Here is a 16079-nt window from a genome sequence, read left to right on the forward strand (position 1 = left end):
ACAAGTTTACAACATCACATGACCCAATTTTGATTTGTACATAAATTATTACTTACCATATCAAAGTTAATTAAAAGTACATATACTTTAAGAGCCGTTAGAAAGAAATAGATGCATTGTCTAACTCATCATTAAACTCTATTTAAAAATGTGATAATTAATATGAGACCTATAAAATTAATATTATTTTTACACCATTGTTTTAATTTAGTTGCTTCTAGTGATTATTATCAAGGATGATGCACAAGTCATCGTACTCTAAATTATGATTGAAATTTCAGAGATATACTTTAACTAAAATAATATTAATGACAGCTAAAAGCGACGGACTCTGTTGCTTTTTTGGTGAATATAAGGTCCTCTTATCTCGAATGCATCCCTTTGATTTTATTTTTGTAAGTTTGTACAGCTTTTTTTGCTTACATGATATCTAAACATTTTCTAGGCGCCTCATCTAGGTGGAGTTATGGAGTGTGCTACGTAAATCATTATTTTAACTTAGCTGCTTCTAGCAAGTTATTTTTGGGAATGACGAACAAGTCATGTCCACTAGATTATGACCGAAATTTTAGCGACACACCTTCAAAAGCGATAGACTATATCATTTTTTTGGGTCAATATGACGTCATATTATGTCGAGTCCCTTTGATTTTATTTTTGTAATTTTGTACATCTTTTTGGCTTACATGACATCTAAATATCCCTACACGCGTTAACTAGGTGGAGTCACGAAGTGTGCTACGTAAATAAAAACGTGTATAAAATTAAAAATATATATATGAATTTAAAAGTAATTGAACGTTAGATTATGGTATGTCTATGAGATTTCGATAATACTTATGCCTTATTCGTTATTTTTACAATATCCAAGATATGATATAGTGGTGGAAATGGGGATAACCGTTACGTTTGACTCTATACATATTTTGCATTTTTCGTATAACAATTTCCAAAAAATTTAGTGTGGGAAATCGTATTATTGGCACATTAATTACTCCCCTCTCTTCATTTTTATTTTTCACTATCATTTTACGTTCAGAAATAAATTTTAATAAAATTATGAATTCACACATTGGTATATAAAGTCCTAACTTAAAATTTTGTTTCATATTTTTAATCAAACTTTTGATTATTGTACGATATGTTAGTGCTACTATTGAGCAAAACACAATATAATAATGGATGTACATGATTTAGTTGATTTATCAACTGATTTACAATCAATTTACTTTTTTATCAAATCTTAACGGTTAAATTGATAACCAATACGCCAATTAATAAACGATAACTAAACACATAAACCGATAACCAATACGCCAATACACTTTAATATGTCTACAAACCGATAACCGATAAGTCGAATCAATAAACTTCAAAACTGAACCAAAGCGACCATTATGCAGCCCTAAATAAAAGGAGGATTTAATTAAGATTGTACATAGTTATTTAAATAAGTCCGACTAAATCCGAATCGCACACGGCGGATATGATAGACAAAAGAAGTTAAATCTCACACTTGCCACAAACAACAAAAATATCTCAGAAAATAAGGATACACATTTCATTGAGAGATAATTGACTCCATACTCATACATAGTATAACATAGCAGTAAAAAGAATGCTTAATAGTTAATAGTGACTTGTACTCCATTCTTCTCTTCTGTTTCTTTTTCGGTCTCGCCATTCTAGCTAGTCGTTCAAGAAGACGAATCCAATCGTCCCCTTGACAACCATTACGTATAGCAAAAGTCATTTTACTTGCATATACAACGTAACTTTATAAAACGCTCATGTTAGCTATCATTCGTTCCCAAATACAGGGTGGCGATAAGCTTTGGACAAATAATGTCATACGTGGTTAGTGAATTGTTCGTTCGTTCACAAAACTTATTCTGTTAGTCCAGAGTTTCACTACACAGATTCATCAGCATGACTTCCATCCGCATTTTCTTTGCCTAGCTTTGATTTTGATAGAGATTGTTTAGAAGACGAGGGCTGCAAGTTAAGGTAAGTGTAGAAAGACATACCAACAAGAGCCGTAATGGCTCCTAGTATGCTAATTGGACCCGGATTTGAACCAAAGATGAGAAAACCTCCGAGTAGAATGACACACGTTTTAAATTGGCCGAGTACCACATGAGTTGTTGCAGATGTTGCCCTAAATAGACGAAAACATAATTAGAAGCATAAATAATAAGGAACTTTGCGATTTCCGAATGATGTACTAAGCAATGCATACCCAAGTGCGAGAGCACCTGACCACTGAAGCAAGAAACCAAGAATAGCCGAGGCACCAATGATTGTCGAGTTGTAAAAGTTCCAACTAAATGAAAGGACACCGGGAGGATCAAGATATGGCATCAACACCACCAGAAAGAATAATGTAATCGGTGTGGTTTTCCACATCAGCCTGTCAACCAGAAATGCAAATTTGAGGAACGAAAATACAAAGAACTGATTAAAAATTAACAGAAGGAGATTCGTTTTGGAGCATACGCCAGGGCAGTCCAATTCTCCTGCTGCTGGAGATTGGACCACAGTATTTTATTAACTGCACTTGGTACTATCCATGCTACTGCAATGCAAGCACCGAAGAAATGAAACTGCAAATCTGTTACCGTAGCAACAGCAACACCTACTGATACAACAGTGAGTGCAAGCACCTGAAACATATGGGTATGGATCAATATTCTCATCAAGGGAGATGCAGACGGACCAAACAGAAATCATTGCGTTGAATAAACTGACCATAGTAATTGGTTATGATAAAAGGCATACTCACACATACTCAAAGTACAAGGTAGGAAATTTTTCCGAGAATACTAACGGCATATGGAAACGAAACACAATGCATAAAGAAACTAAACCTAGCTCTCAACACTGTATATTAGCAGTAAGAAGCAGTTACCTTTAGGAAAGAAATTTTTTTCCGAAAGAGAACAAATTCAGCTAAAACGATAGCTGGTGTTACTGCAATCTTTGCCATCTGGTAAAATCCTACACTGGAAATATATCGTGCTTGTTAACTATCAAGAAAGAAGACCTGTTAAGATTTCAGAGGAGAAAAGATTACCATAAGTCTCACCTATTATACTTCAAACTCACATTTGCAAGCCCAGTAGAAAGTGACATAACTATACCAAGAGACAACAACGATGAATATTTTGTCGATTTTGATGGTGTAGACAAGGAAAGGATGGAGAGAGCATTAAGAATAGCCATTATCAACCAGCTACAGACATAATGTAGGAAAGAGAGGAAAATTGGATAGTTAAATCCGACTGTAACAAGAACCTGGAAGAGAAAAGAGGAAAGCAAATGTTACGATCTCTAAAAGATTTAATATCTACTTTCAGATAGAGTAAGGTTAAGTAGACTGACCAATTTGTTCATCAAGATAATACTAACAGAAACAAAAAAATTGAATGTCAATGCAACAGTAGGCCCCCATAAGGTAGTTTGTTGACGCTTCCCACCTCCAAATGCTCGTAATTTGCTAAACAAGGACGCCCGTGCCTCCTCCAATGCTCTTCCTGCACCAAGAAAAGGAACATAGGAAATCTTTTCTTCCGTATGAATCATTATTATTCCATTCCAAATCCTTCCCGATACCTTCCAGATTGTTGAACAATAGACTACTACTAGACCATGAACATCAAACATCTCGTAGAAAGAGCTTACGTATTTGATAAAGTTTGGCCTTTTAAGTGAAGAGGAAAACCATCGATAAGTATTAGTATAGTTAGCTCAATCGAATAATTTGTGAATACAGTGACTTGACAGGAGCAAAGGTGAAGTTATGGAATATAGTCAATTGCAAACATATATCACAATTGGTTGCTAACATATGGAAAGCTTTCTCGCACCTCCACTAATTCCACGAGATACTGCCACCACCTCCCACCAGCAACATATACCACATGACTCTGTCCAAGACTAATTCCACGAGATACACGTCACCTCCCAGGTAACTCTGTCCTAGACTAATTCGACGGGATATACATGCCGCCTCTCAGGTAACTCTGTCCTAGACTAATTCCATGGGATACACACCTCCCAGGTAACTTTGTCCTAGACTAATTCCACGGGATATGTGCCACCTACCTAGACTAATTCCATGAGATACGTGCCACCTCCCACCAGCAACAGAATCACCTAGTGTTTGTTATCTCTCCATTGAGTTTTAAACCTGAGACCTCAAGATTCCTAACCACCTCATTGAGTACTAAGCCACACCATTGGTGAGCTAAACATATGAAGTATTACAAATTTCTCCTCCCAATTCCTTAAATTTCTAGATTAATAAGTTGGTAACGAATCAAAACAACAACTAGTAACAACAGAAAGATTAACAAAAATGGCAAGACTTTAAACACCAAGAATCCATAGAAACATCCAATTACCCAATAACAACCAAATCCCTCAATGACATAATGCAAAAAAAGATTACACCTTTACACATTTTACCAAAACCCCACAAAGAAAAAAAGGGAAAAAAACTAAATCTTGAAGCAATTAAATACCTTTTTCACCAGCATCACTATCCTTCCTCTTGAGTAACTTCCTCACATCTTTTCTCATCAAAAAACCCATCATTTTTTCTCTCAATCCAACTAATTTCTGTATCAACTAGCTACCATTCACTCAAAATAAATGAAAGTAAATGCAAATCTCAAAGATTAATGAGTAATTAGTACTGATTTTTTTTTTAAGGAAAGAGGGTTTTGTCGGGTTAAACGGAGTGATTTGAGTTAAAAGATTTAGGTACAAGTGACAAAGCGTATAGTATTGTCGGAGAAAATCACGGGCATGCACCGACAGCTGAACATCATTATTTGGAATTTGGAAGTAATAATATAAGATAGAGCCGTTTAGATTTGAAGTTAATCATTAGTATTATCCTCTCGATATTATTTTATACGAGTTAGTTTGCTTAGATATGAAATTAAGATTTTTAAAACTTGTTATTTAAAAAAGATATTTTGAAACGAAATTATAGTTTAATATAGAAATATATCCTTTTTCGGACGAATAAAAAAAGACAAAATAAGTCATATAAGCTGGATTGAAGGAATAGGACCCACTCCAACGTGATTAAGAGATTAGGTCAAGTAGATCCTACTTTCTATAATTGATTACGATTCTGAATTTAGAATTTTTAGTTTCATCTGATTTATTGATAGTCTTAAATTATTTTTTTAATTGACTAATTCAATTTAAATAAATTTTCAATATGTCACATAACATAACAAGTAATCTCTAAATCTTGTAGGAGCGAGGAGCTTTAATAAAAAAGGAGAGAACGGTTAAAAATACCCTAAAACTTGATGCAAATTATTAGTTTCGTCCCCAAATTATTAAAAGCCTTCAAAATACCTCTCTAATTGACTAGCTAACTTAGACATACCATTAATCATGTTTAATCTATTATATGACATAACAAGTGGTCTGAAAGTGTTTTTGTAAGGGCATGAGACTCTTGATAAAAGGGAAGAGAAGTATTGAAAATATTTCTAAACTTGACGAGAATTTAGAGGTGTATTTCACTCATGTTGCAAGATCAAAAATGTATTTAAATCAATTAGTCAAGTAAAAAGATGTTTTTAAACTTGTCAATTGTTTGAGAATTAATAATTCATGCCTAGTTCAGGGATTTTCTCAATACTTCTCTGAATTAAAAATCGAGATAAGTATTGAAAATACCTTTAAACTTGACGAGAATTTAGGATTGTATTTCACCCATAATTGGCCAGATTAGAGGTATATTTTTAAGACGATCAATAATTCTGAAATGAAACTGATAACTCACAACAAATTTAGAGTGTTCTGAATACTTCTCTTAGAAAAAAATAAAGAAGATAAACCTTGCTAATTAGTGAAGCAGCATAAGTTTGGTATTACAAAACTTGAAGTGAGTTGATCCTAGAAATAAGAATATATAGTGTGTAATATTAGTACAAAAAAACTGAAAGGATGCAACTTCACTAAAAAATGACTTAAACTATATTCATCTCATATTACAATGTTATAAGGCAATGTTACATTTGCGGCAGAAACAGCCTCAGCTCATTGTTGCAACACCAAAGTGGCATAGATTAGCTCATTCCATGCATCGGGGACTCCCGGTAGACACCAATGGCTACAATCTTGCTTACCCTTTTTACCAACCTTACCATACACAGACGGGTGACCATCCTTGCGGAAATTGGTTGACTGTGTTACGTTTAAAAGGACTACTGGGAACTGCATTTCCTTAATCACCTCCTCCACGATCTTCATTTTCATCGGATAGTTTCCAAGGATAGCACCTTTCGAAACAGGTTCACTCTCTTTGTTACAACTTCCACCTGAATCCCAGTCTCCGCCTCTGTTTAAATACAAGTAAAACGTTACACAAGTTTGTGCATCATACATGATTTGCAACCAAATGGAAATGCTATTTAAGGTCGATCTTGATGAGTTAATGAGCCGAGCTTTTCATTGGACAAACGTTAGCATTTTGGTTTCAAAAGATTCTATTGTGGAAGCAACAGTAAGTACCTATAGTGAGCTGAAGAATACCCACGATATATAATCAACTTTTCACGGCTCATGTTTTCGTCAATCCACTTAGCCCAGGTCTTCAATGCTCTCCTATAAGCTTCAATGGCATCAAATTTAGGGTATATTAGGTCACCTTCTTTATAGTAATTTTTCCTGCATCAACGAAAACCTCATCTTAGTTGTTAGGATTTCAGCCTTGAAATACGCTATAATGCTCTCAGATTACTATAGAACGATAAGTCAAATGATCTCCCAGCTCATAAAAGAGAACCTCAGTAAGAAAAGATACTAATGGCAATGATAGCATATATGTTGCTTCTAATGAAAGGTATTGTAAGAAGAATAAAACACACCCCCTGGCAGTCTTTCCATGAGTCCACCAATGCCCCGTATTGAAGATTAGAATGTCAGCTCCCTTCCAACGATTAGATGTTTTGTCGATGCGATCTATTGATAGAGTTGGATTTGAGCTTCCTTGAGGATTGATACGTACTCCTTCTCTAACAAGGAAGTGCGAGCGCACGAACTCAACCGTGCAGTTATAATCCTGCAAAACTATAATGTTTTAGTCCTCACTGCTCTCTTTTCTAAGAAGCTTTCGCAACATTTCATCATTGATATAAATGATATCAGTTTAGCTATAATAAAATCTTAATAAATGCATATGCAAAATCACCTCAAATTTGAAAACATAATAGCCTCTTCCTTTTGTTATCTTATACCCATGGATCTCGTACATTTTACTCTTATTAGTGAGGCCTTCACGAAGAAGGCAAAGGAGAGATTCAAACTGGTTCCGGTTCATTGAGTCCCCAACCAGCATCAGCCTCTTTCCTTTCAATCTGTTCAAAAAATCTGATGGACTAAACCTACAAAAGATTATAACTGGTTTAAGGATACAAATTCTATAAGTAGTTCCCTGAATCAACAAATGACTGGCTATTTATCGACGAGATGAATAAGTTCTATCATCGTATGAATCAGTTGAAATCTAGAGCACACCATTTGACACAAAACTTTCATTAAGTCGAACTCCACGCTTAGTATTTTTAACTATAACTATTATTTAGTCTAACAACATGAAGAGAAGAAGATTATTGCAAAAACCGAATTAATATAGCATTAGCAACACAAAACATAAACATGAGTACATCCTTGGGAAATAGTCAACCAAATCTTAAGTGTAGATACTATTCAATACTAGCCAAAAACCTACAACAATTACCAACTCCTTATCTTAACAGTTAATATATTTTTAGTAGCAGGTTTTTTCTGTACTAACAACAACATACCCAGTGAATTCTCACTAAGTGGTGTCTGCGGAGGTTAGAGTGTATGCAGACCTTAGAGGTTGTTTCCGAAAGACCCTCGCCTCGAGTGCATCAGCCCAAGTAAAAATAGAAGAAGACAATGAAGAAAGCATAGCAGTTAATAGGAAAGCAGTGTAACGTCTACAAGAGAGAAATATAAATAGCATGATAATTGACATACAATAATATAAGTGTGGCAAGAACTACAAGGATATGACTAGTACTACACCAGGCACACTAACAAGCCTAAAGTTTCTCAAGGCAAGACAATACTCTACCCCTACTAACCTTCTACCCTAACACGCGACCTCCACTCAATCCTATCTAAAGTCATGTCTGGTAGCACATTTGCATTTATTATCTTCCAATTGAACAATTGCAGACATTACCTTCCATTTGCATTATCCTCTACATATCAGACACACTTCCAGTGTCGGTTCCAATACGATTTCTACTAGAATGGTAAAAAGACAGACCATTCTACGATTTCTTATCATAACAGCACAAACAGAACTTGCAAACTTGGACTACAAAACCATCTCTTTCTTCAGAGTTGAAATCTTCCTAACCATAGATCTCAACCATCTCTTTCTTTCAAGAATCGCAAATCGTTCATCGACAAACAGCCACATAATAAGACAAAAGAATTCTGTTTGAATGATTACATTGCAATTCACTCTCCATTAAAACTGTTTACCTTACTCGAACACAGAGCTATGATCGAAAACACCCAAATATATAATCACAATCACAATGTAGGAAATCAATATTGGTTACTAATTGTTGTTTGAATGTCCAACTCATGTAGTTTGACAGAAGCTGACAGCTCAACAAGGGACATATAACTACAAAATAACTTCAAAAATCATCATTTACAAAGAAAAATGAGTAATTTAAGTTACCTTGGAAGATGACATCTAAATGGCTTCCATCTCCATTTAAGATACTGTGAGTCTGGCCTACCATTAGTCTGACAATCAAAAGCCTCATCCACATAAGGGCAAGACCCTGGCTTATAAATTGGATGATTCTCATCTTTAACCCAACTTCCCTTAAAAAGATCACAACTTTCTCCAATAGGTCTTGAGTTTTTCTCAACTAAACTAGATTTGGGTGTTTCAGATGTAACATCAAGATCAAATTTTGACTTCTCACTAGAACTAGAACTAGTCTCAGGTGAATTGGGTTTAACCAAATTATCATCAAAATCAGTTTTTGACAAAATGGGTATCTCTGTATTAACCTCTAATTCTTGAAATCTTGATGTTTCATTAGAACTAGAGATAGCCTCTGATTCAACCAAACTACCATCAAAATCAGATTTTGACAAAATGGGTATCTCTGTATTAGCTTGAAATCTTGATGTTTCATTAGAACTAGAAATGGTCTCTGATTCAACCAAACTACCATCAAAATCAGATTTTGACAAAATGTGTATCTCTGCAGAAGTGTTTAGTGAAATGGGTTCAACCAAACTATCATCAAGATTAGATTTTGGCAAAATGGGGGTCTGATTTTGCAAGAATATAGGGGTTTGAGAAAGGGTTTCTCTGTAAACAGAGAGTATTTGAGTAGGTTGAACAATTTTTCTACTGAAAAAGAAGATAGTTGAAATAAAGAAGAACAGTACAAGGAAAATACAAGTATAACGTGCCATATGAAGAAGAACAAAGAAGCCATTATGACTGATTTTGTAGAGCCATGAATTCCTATAATCTCTCAACACAAACTTTCTCTGTTTTTTTTTTTGGTAAATAGTAGTAAGTCAACTTACTATATTTAAATTCAAAATTATATTACCTCCGTCAACTTTTAATTATCACCATTTTCATTTTTTAAAGTCAAATGATAATAAATTTAATTAATATTTTATATTTTATAGTTTTTTCATAATATTGATATGTAATAATGAAATTTATAGTATTTTTCGTATATTTTTTAAATATCTAAATTTTTTATTTAAAAATATCGAATTAATATAATTTAATTTAATTTTAAAAATTAATTAAATTAACTTTCAAAAAATATAATATAATAATTAAAAGCGGAGGGAGAGAGAAGTAATTGTTTATCTACCAATCTAATTTTCCCACAACCATTTCTATTCTCAAATCAAATTATTTTATAATGTATTGTATTGTATCGTATAATATTGTATTAGTATATTGTTTTAATGAATATAGTGTAAGATAGATTGTATCGTTCTTCTTCATTACATAATTTTACGCATTTAGAATTTTAAATGATAAATTTATAAGAAAAAAAGGATACGGGATACAGTTACTATAAAAATATAAGATAAAAGATTAAATGTGATTATCAAATAATAAATAAAGATAAAATAAGAAGAAAATAGTATATTAACAACACATTAATAACATCAAATCGATCATTACATAAATGAGTCTTTCATCATTATCTAATAACAAATTTAAATGATATGATATAATAAACTTTTTGTATCTAAACTAACAATATTACCTTATAACAACCATCTAAACAAGATACTATAAAAGGGTTAATTTTATTTATTACCATAACTTAAGTAGTTATCCCATGTGGAGTATTTGAAATGTCAAACAACATTAGATTAATATTACTAATTTTGTGTAGAAGATAATTATTGACCATATTAAACAACATTTAATTCCCAAACAAGCAACAATTTTGTTTATCAAGTTGTGCTAATACAAAAACTATTTGACCAATTTTTTCCCATTTGAACATGACAATCATAATCCATTGGCATAATCTAAGGTGATAATATATATATATATATATATATATATATAGACTTGTATGCTAGACTCTCCGAAAAATGTTGTCTAACTCGTGTTAGATCGAATCTTTTATATTTACTGATATACTTTTTTTTAAAAATTTAATATGCACCTGCTGTCTATCGTATTTTTGAAGAATTCGAGCAATACCTTACCTTTGACTCATTCGAAAAACAAGGAAGCAAGCAAGAAACTCCATGTGCCTCCACTAATTAATTTTAATAAAACTAGTCTCCAACATATAATAATACTATTCAAAACTCATAAAGAAAACATGACAGAATGAATATATACACCATTTATAAATACATCATAGTACATATATGCATGCATGAACAATTTGCAAACAAAATTAGAGAAGAGAATACATGGCATTGGATCCAATTGTTCCTTCAAATTCAAGTGCAAGAAGATGGACAGACCGCATAAGTAACGCCCTTAAGAAAGATGTCGTTGTAGACGTCAATCTTCTCCCTCCTGTCTGTGTCCTCCACATTCCGAAAACACTAACTCATCACAAACCAGAAGCGTATACTCCTCAGCTCATCGGTATGGGACCTTATCACCATTTAAGACCAGACTTATATCAAATGGAAAGGTACAAACTTGCTGCCATCAAACACATTCTTCAGCCTGTTCAAATCCTCAATTTTGAGCATCTCTTGATCGATAAACTTAGAGATAATGACCTTGTTATACGTGCTTGTTATAACCGGTTCATGGACATAGATGAGGAGACATTAGCTTGGATAGTAGCCATAGATGGTCTATGCTTGCTTAACATCCTCCGTTCATCGTATGGGAATAATGTTCATGATGATAGTATTGATGACAACATTTTCACTCGAGACTTTATGATGCTTGAAAACCAAATCCCCTTTGTGGCTGTGAAGCAAATTAGAAAGTTCCTCTGTTTCTCATCCCCTGAAGACAGAGAAGACACCGAGTTGATAACCATGTTTAGGCGATTCTGTGAAATGCATTCCCCACTTCCTTTGCCTAGAAATAATGCCAATGAAACTCGGCCTCTTCATTTGCTTGATCTTATGTATCATTTAATCCTCGATGATCATGTAGATTTTGTTTCAATTCCGATTCAAATGTCATCTATCGTTATCAAACATGATGATAAAGATGACGAAAATGTTTATCAACATACACATGAAGATATCATTCACAACTTTGAAACAGTCTTGGAGGTGTTCGAGCCTATAGGCCCAAGAAACGTGCAAAAACTTCTAAAATCTATTAACCAGGTCATGGAAAACGTCCCATGGTCAATGATTTCCGGGCTATTTAGGAAAGGTATGGAAATAAATGGAGACGAAGAAAGAGACAATACCAGTACTATCCCTTCAGCATCCTGCTTATGGTGTTATGCCAGAGTCAAATGCAGCCCCATTCATGAGGGTCTCAGTAGGATTAAATTTGAACAAATTTCTTCGACTTTGTACCTTCCTGTGATCACAATGAATGCTGGCTCAGAAGTCATAATTAGAAACTTGATGGTCTATGAAGCTGCCATGTCGAAATCCAAGCTCGAATTTGCTAGATACATCAATCTTATGAGTGGAATTGCAGATACTACTAAGGATGTGAAGTTGCTTAGGCAAGCTGGTGTTATCAAAGGGGATTTGACTGATAATGAAATTTCCACTTTGTTCAGTACCATACAAAGGTCATTTGTAAGGTCTAGCGGAAGTTCTAATGTGGAGATTGCCATGGAGAAAGTCAACAAGTACTATAACCAGAGGCTAATCGTTAGGGCTCGTAGAGGATTGAAGAAACACATCTATGTTTCTTGGAAGTTGTTGCCTGTTGCTATGTCGATATCCATTGTCTTGCTGCTAATTTTCCAAGCATTTTGCTCCGTGTATGGTTGCCACAATGTTTGGGTCAATAGAGACTAGATAAAGGGATTCACTAGTAATGAGAAAACCATGAATTTGGCTTCTTCTTAGGCTTCAATGTGCTTGCAAAACGTGAACTCGTCTGTCATTTCTCCGTGTTGTATTTGTTTGAACATAAACAAAGATTTGTCGCCAAATCCTCCCATTGCATACCAAGTTATGACACTCTTTTCTAGCATTTCATGAAACTTCTTTTCAGCATCGCCATCTTGAGTACATATCAATAATTGAATTACCCACGAACGGATACTTTTCAAACCACTTTTAGCACACAACCTCATGAATCTGTTGTCTGACAGAGGCTGTTGCTCGGATGGTAAGCACCCCTCACTTCCAATCTAAATGGGGAGAGAAGCAACAAGGATTCTTGATCATCAACATGTTGTAGATATCCACACATTAACGCGGTCCAAGAAACCACATTTCTTTCAGACATTTTGTCAAACATGAAGCAAGCCAATTCCATTCTACATATCAATGAGATCATTGTTTATCATCAACATGATATTATAGCAGACAAAGATTCTGAGATCGAACCTCACTACCACTCATATCAAAAAGAATTTACACATGCTTGGCCCGTGAAAAAGAATCAGGCCCGTACGTAAGTGGCATGTTGAAAATATAATTAACTAATAAAAATGTGTTCTCTCTAACAGCTCTACAAGTCACACACTTCTACAAGTCACACACTTCAAAACTAAATACAACTCCATTTGAACTTGCTTTCCCATATCTAAACACAAAAAACTCTTGGCTTATAATTGACTCTTGTAAATATTCGTATTCAGTCAATAACAATATTAACTAGTTATTCTTTAATATAATACGTCCACATCCATATCCACATGGTACATACAATCTCTCCGCGTAGATATATTTATCTTTTAAATTTGAGATAGTCTATCATATAAGGATATTGACTTCACAAAATGTGGATTTTTTTTTACAAGTAACAGTTGGTATGATTAAAATATCATACAAGTAAAGATATTGTCTATTGAATGAACAATATTCTGCCGTCCTTCATAGTGAAGACTAAAACAAAGTATTTTTGTCTTTAACTTGTGCTGGCATTGCAACACTGGATTTTACGAAGCTTTCGATTCTCCCTATATGTCTATCATGTTAACTAATATAGCTTGATAAACCTAGTAAATGCTTCATACTTTGTGTATATGGTGATATCGAAACGTGAGATGCAGCCTTTATCCGCCTTGTTCTTTTTTCTTGGAACTCTACTTGTTCTGTTACTTGTCATATTTATCTTATGCAAGTTTTTCAAACTAGGAAAACTGATTACTAGCACATTTAAGCCTCTTCCAGGTTTTGTTTTGTTTCGAATTCATGTTACTTTGAGTATCTTATTCGTTAATAAAAAATATGTCTTTTTTTCGGATGATACAGGGACGAGTAATGCTGTTAGTGTACATCTTCATACAATAAGCTACTTTAACTTTCATACATTGGAGAAAGCTACGAAGAATTTTCACTCGGATAACCTCCTTGGATGTGGTGGATTTGGTCCTGTTTTCCTGGTAAGGTCAATGTGTCTTGACGAGTTGTAAAGTCCGTTTTAATAATTAGATACAGAGGTTAAGAATTGGCCCTGGTGTTTTTCTTAGGGGAAGTTAGGAGATGGACAATTAATTGCTGTCAAGAAGTTGTCTGTTGACAAATCGCAGCAAGGGGACCGGGAGTTTCTTGCTGAGGTACGGATGATAACAAGTATACAACACAAGAACCTTGTCCGCCTTCTTGGTTGTTGTTCAGAAGGGGATCAGAGGCTTCTCGTGTACGAATACATGAAGAATAGGAGCTTGGACCAAATACTATATGGTATTTATGTTTCTTTTGACTGAATATAAGAAATGTTGTTTATGCACTCTTTAGGCCTCTATGTTTGTTTTTCACAGGAAAGAGTAAGATATTCCTAGATTGGAAAACTCGGTACCAGATAATCTTAGGGATTGCGCGGGGATTACAATATCTTCATGAGGATTCACACATTAGGATTGTTCATAGGGACATCAAAGCCAGTAATATTCTGTTGGATGACAAATTTCAACCAAGAATCGGAGATTTTGGCCTAGCTAGGTTTTTCCCTGAAGATCAAGCATATCTCAGCACCGCATTTGCTGGAACTTTGTAAGTAGTGTTGTGAACCAGACTTTTAACGAATGACATAGATCAACATATATCATTTTAGTTACTTCTTGTTTTTCGGGACTTTGGCAGAGGTTACACAGCTCCTGAATATGCACTTAGAGGAGAATTGACAGAAAAGGCTGATATATACAGTTATGGTGTTGTTGTGCTAGAAATAATCAATTCTCGGAAGAATACAGATCTTTCTTTGCCTTCAGAAATGCAGTATCTCCCCGACTATGTAAGCTGCCTTTAAGTTCTCGTTAAGCTTATGATGATATGTGGTTATACATTGATTGTTCAAGTACGTATATGCAGGCATGGAAGCTATATGAAAGATCAAGATTAATCGATCTAGTTGATCCAAAGATGTTGGAAAATGGGGTGGCGGAAAAGGATGTAATGCAAACAATACATGTAGCTTTCTTATGCCTTCAGCCTCATGCCAATTTAAGACCACCAATGTCTGAGATTGTTGCAATGTTGGTAACCAAAGCTACACCAACGCCTCCGCCTTTCTTAGATCCAGAGTTGAGGATCGGTAGGACGATAACAGTACATGGTTGACTCATTTTCACCACAAATGTATATATCTTAGGAAGGTAGAAAAGATTTTTTAGTGTGTTGTCAATAGCATTTTGGCTATGTAATTCAGCCAAGGTTCATTTTTAGTTTCTATGAGTATGGGGAGAAGTCTAGTTTCTAATGTATTATAAGTAGAGGAAATAAGTTAGTATGAATGCAAAGTGTTTTTGGTGATTGAAATTGCAATATGAGTGTCATTTTTTGATGAGTAAGTCTCACATTGTCAACTTTTGTTTGGGGCTTTTTATCCTTCTCTTGTTGAGAAATGGTCTATGGATGGATAAATTGTGTTTTTATTTTGGTATCCCACTGTAAGAATGAAGTAGTACTTATCAATCTACCACAACTCTTGTTAGTGGTTTGAACTTTTTAATTAAAAAAATAATCAAGAAGGCAAAGATTCCTTTTTTTTTGTTTCCCGGTCGTGTTCGGAGTCCACATTAGAGCCCTGACTAAATTCAAATCGCGCATTGTAGAGCCCTATTCGAGGGTGATGCTCCTAACAAGATTTTCTCCATATCCAGGGCTCGAATTTGAGAACTCTAGTTAAGGGTGAAGTAGTCGTATCATTGCACCACAGCTCATGTTGGTGCAATGGCCTTTTTGAATTTTTTTTTATTCAATAATTACTAACAAAAATGATAAATATATATACCAAATCTAAATCGTAAAGTTTGAAGGTATATTTATCTTTTCCCCTTTATTTATGTATCCATGTGTATGATAAAACAAAATCCAAATTATTTATGTATCCATAAGTGTTTAATAAAACAAAAATCCAAATTAATCAAGAAATGAATAAA

The 16079-nt window shown here is 34.3% G+C and overlaps 4 protein-coding genes across 5 annotated transcripts; 2 read left to right on the forward strand and 2 right to left on the reverse strand.

The window, feature by feature from the left end:
• Window positions 1-1395: 1395 nt before the first annotated feature.
• Window positions 1396-4860, reverse strand: LOC107024307 (nucleotide-sugar uncharacterized transporter 2-like). 2 transcript variants are annotated; one of them, XM_015225267.2, is made up of 7 exons: window positions 4524-4860; window positions 3382-3533; window positions 3086-3294; window positions 2909-3002; window positions 2497-2663; window positions 2256-2410; window positions 1396-2158 (listed from the first exon to the last, which is right to left on the reverse strand). In XM_015225267.2, the coding sequence occupies exons 1-7, from the start codon at window positions 4594-4596 to the stop codon at window positions 2049-2051; spliced, it is 960 nt and encodes a 319-aa protein (XP_015080753.1). In that variant the 5' UTR covers window positions 4597-4860; the 3' UTR covers window positions 1396-2048. The 2 variants fall into 2 exon arrangements, with proteins under 2 accessions (XP_015080753.1, XP_015080751.1); XM_015225265.2 differs by having other exon boundaries at window positions 1407-2158; window positions 2240-2410.
• A 955-nt stretch (window positions 4861-5815) lies between these two features.
• LOC107024253 (protein trichome birefringence-like 5) lies at window positions 5816-9595 on the reverse strand. Its single transcript, XM_015225193.2, has 5 exons — window positions 8756-9595; window positions 7220-7412; window positions 6897-7090; window positions 6541-6696; window positions 5816-6367 (listed from the first exon to the last, which is right to left on the reverse strand). The coding sequence occupies exons 1-5, from the start codon at window positions 9508-9510 to the stop codon at window positions 6067-6069; spliced, it is 1599 nt and encodes a 532-aa protein (XP_015080679.1). The 5' UTR covers window positions 9511-9595; the 3' UTR covers window positions 5816-6066.
• A 1406-nt stretch (window positions 9596-11001) lies between these two features.
• Window positions 11002-12543, forward strand: LOC107024729 (putative UPF0481 protein At3g02645). The gene has a single exon (XM_015225713.1). The coding sequence runs from the start codon at window positions 11002-11004 to the stop codon at window positions 12541-12543; it is 1542 nt and encodes a 513-aa protein (XP_015081199.1).
• Window positions 12544-12829: 286 nt separating this feature from the next.
• On the forward strand, window positions 12830-15420 carry LOC107024503 (probable LRR receptor-like serine/threonine-protein kinase At1g56140). Its single transcript, XM_027918202.1, has 5 exons — window positions 12830-14081; window positions 14169-14382; window positions 14460-14691; window positions 14782-14932; window positions 15010-15420. Exons 1-5 carry the CDS (start codon window positions 13722-13724, stop codon window positions 15256-15258), a joined length of 1206 nt encoding a protein of 401 aa, XP_027774003.1. The 5' UTR covers window positions 12830-13721; the 3' UTR covers window positions 15259-15420.
• Window positions 15421-16079: the final 659 nt, after the last annotated feature.

The sequence above is a fragment of the Solanum pennellii genome, chromosome 7, assembly GCF_001406875.1.
Source record: "Solanum pennellii chromosome 7, SPENNV200".
NCBI classification, from domain to species: Eukaryota; Viridiplantae; Streptophyta; class Magnoliopsida; order Solanales; family Solanaceae; genus Solanum; species Solanum pennellii.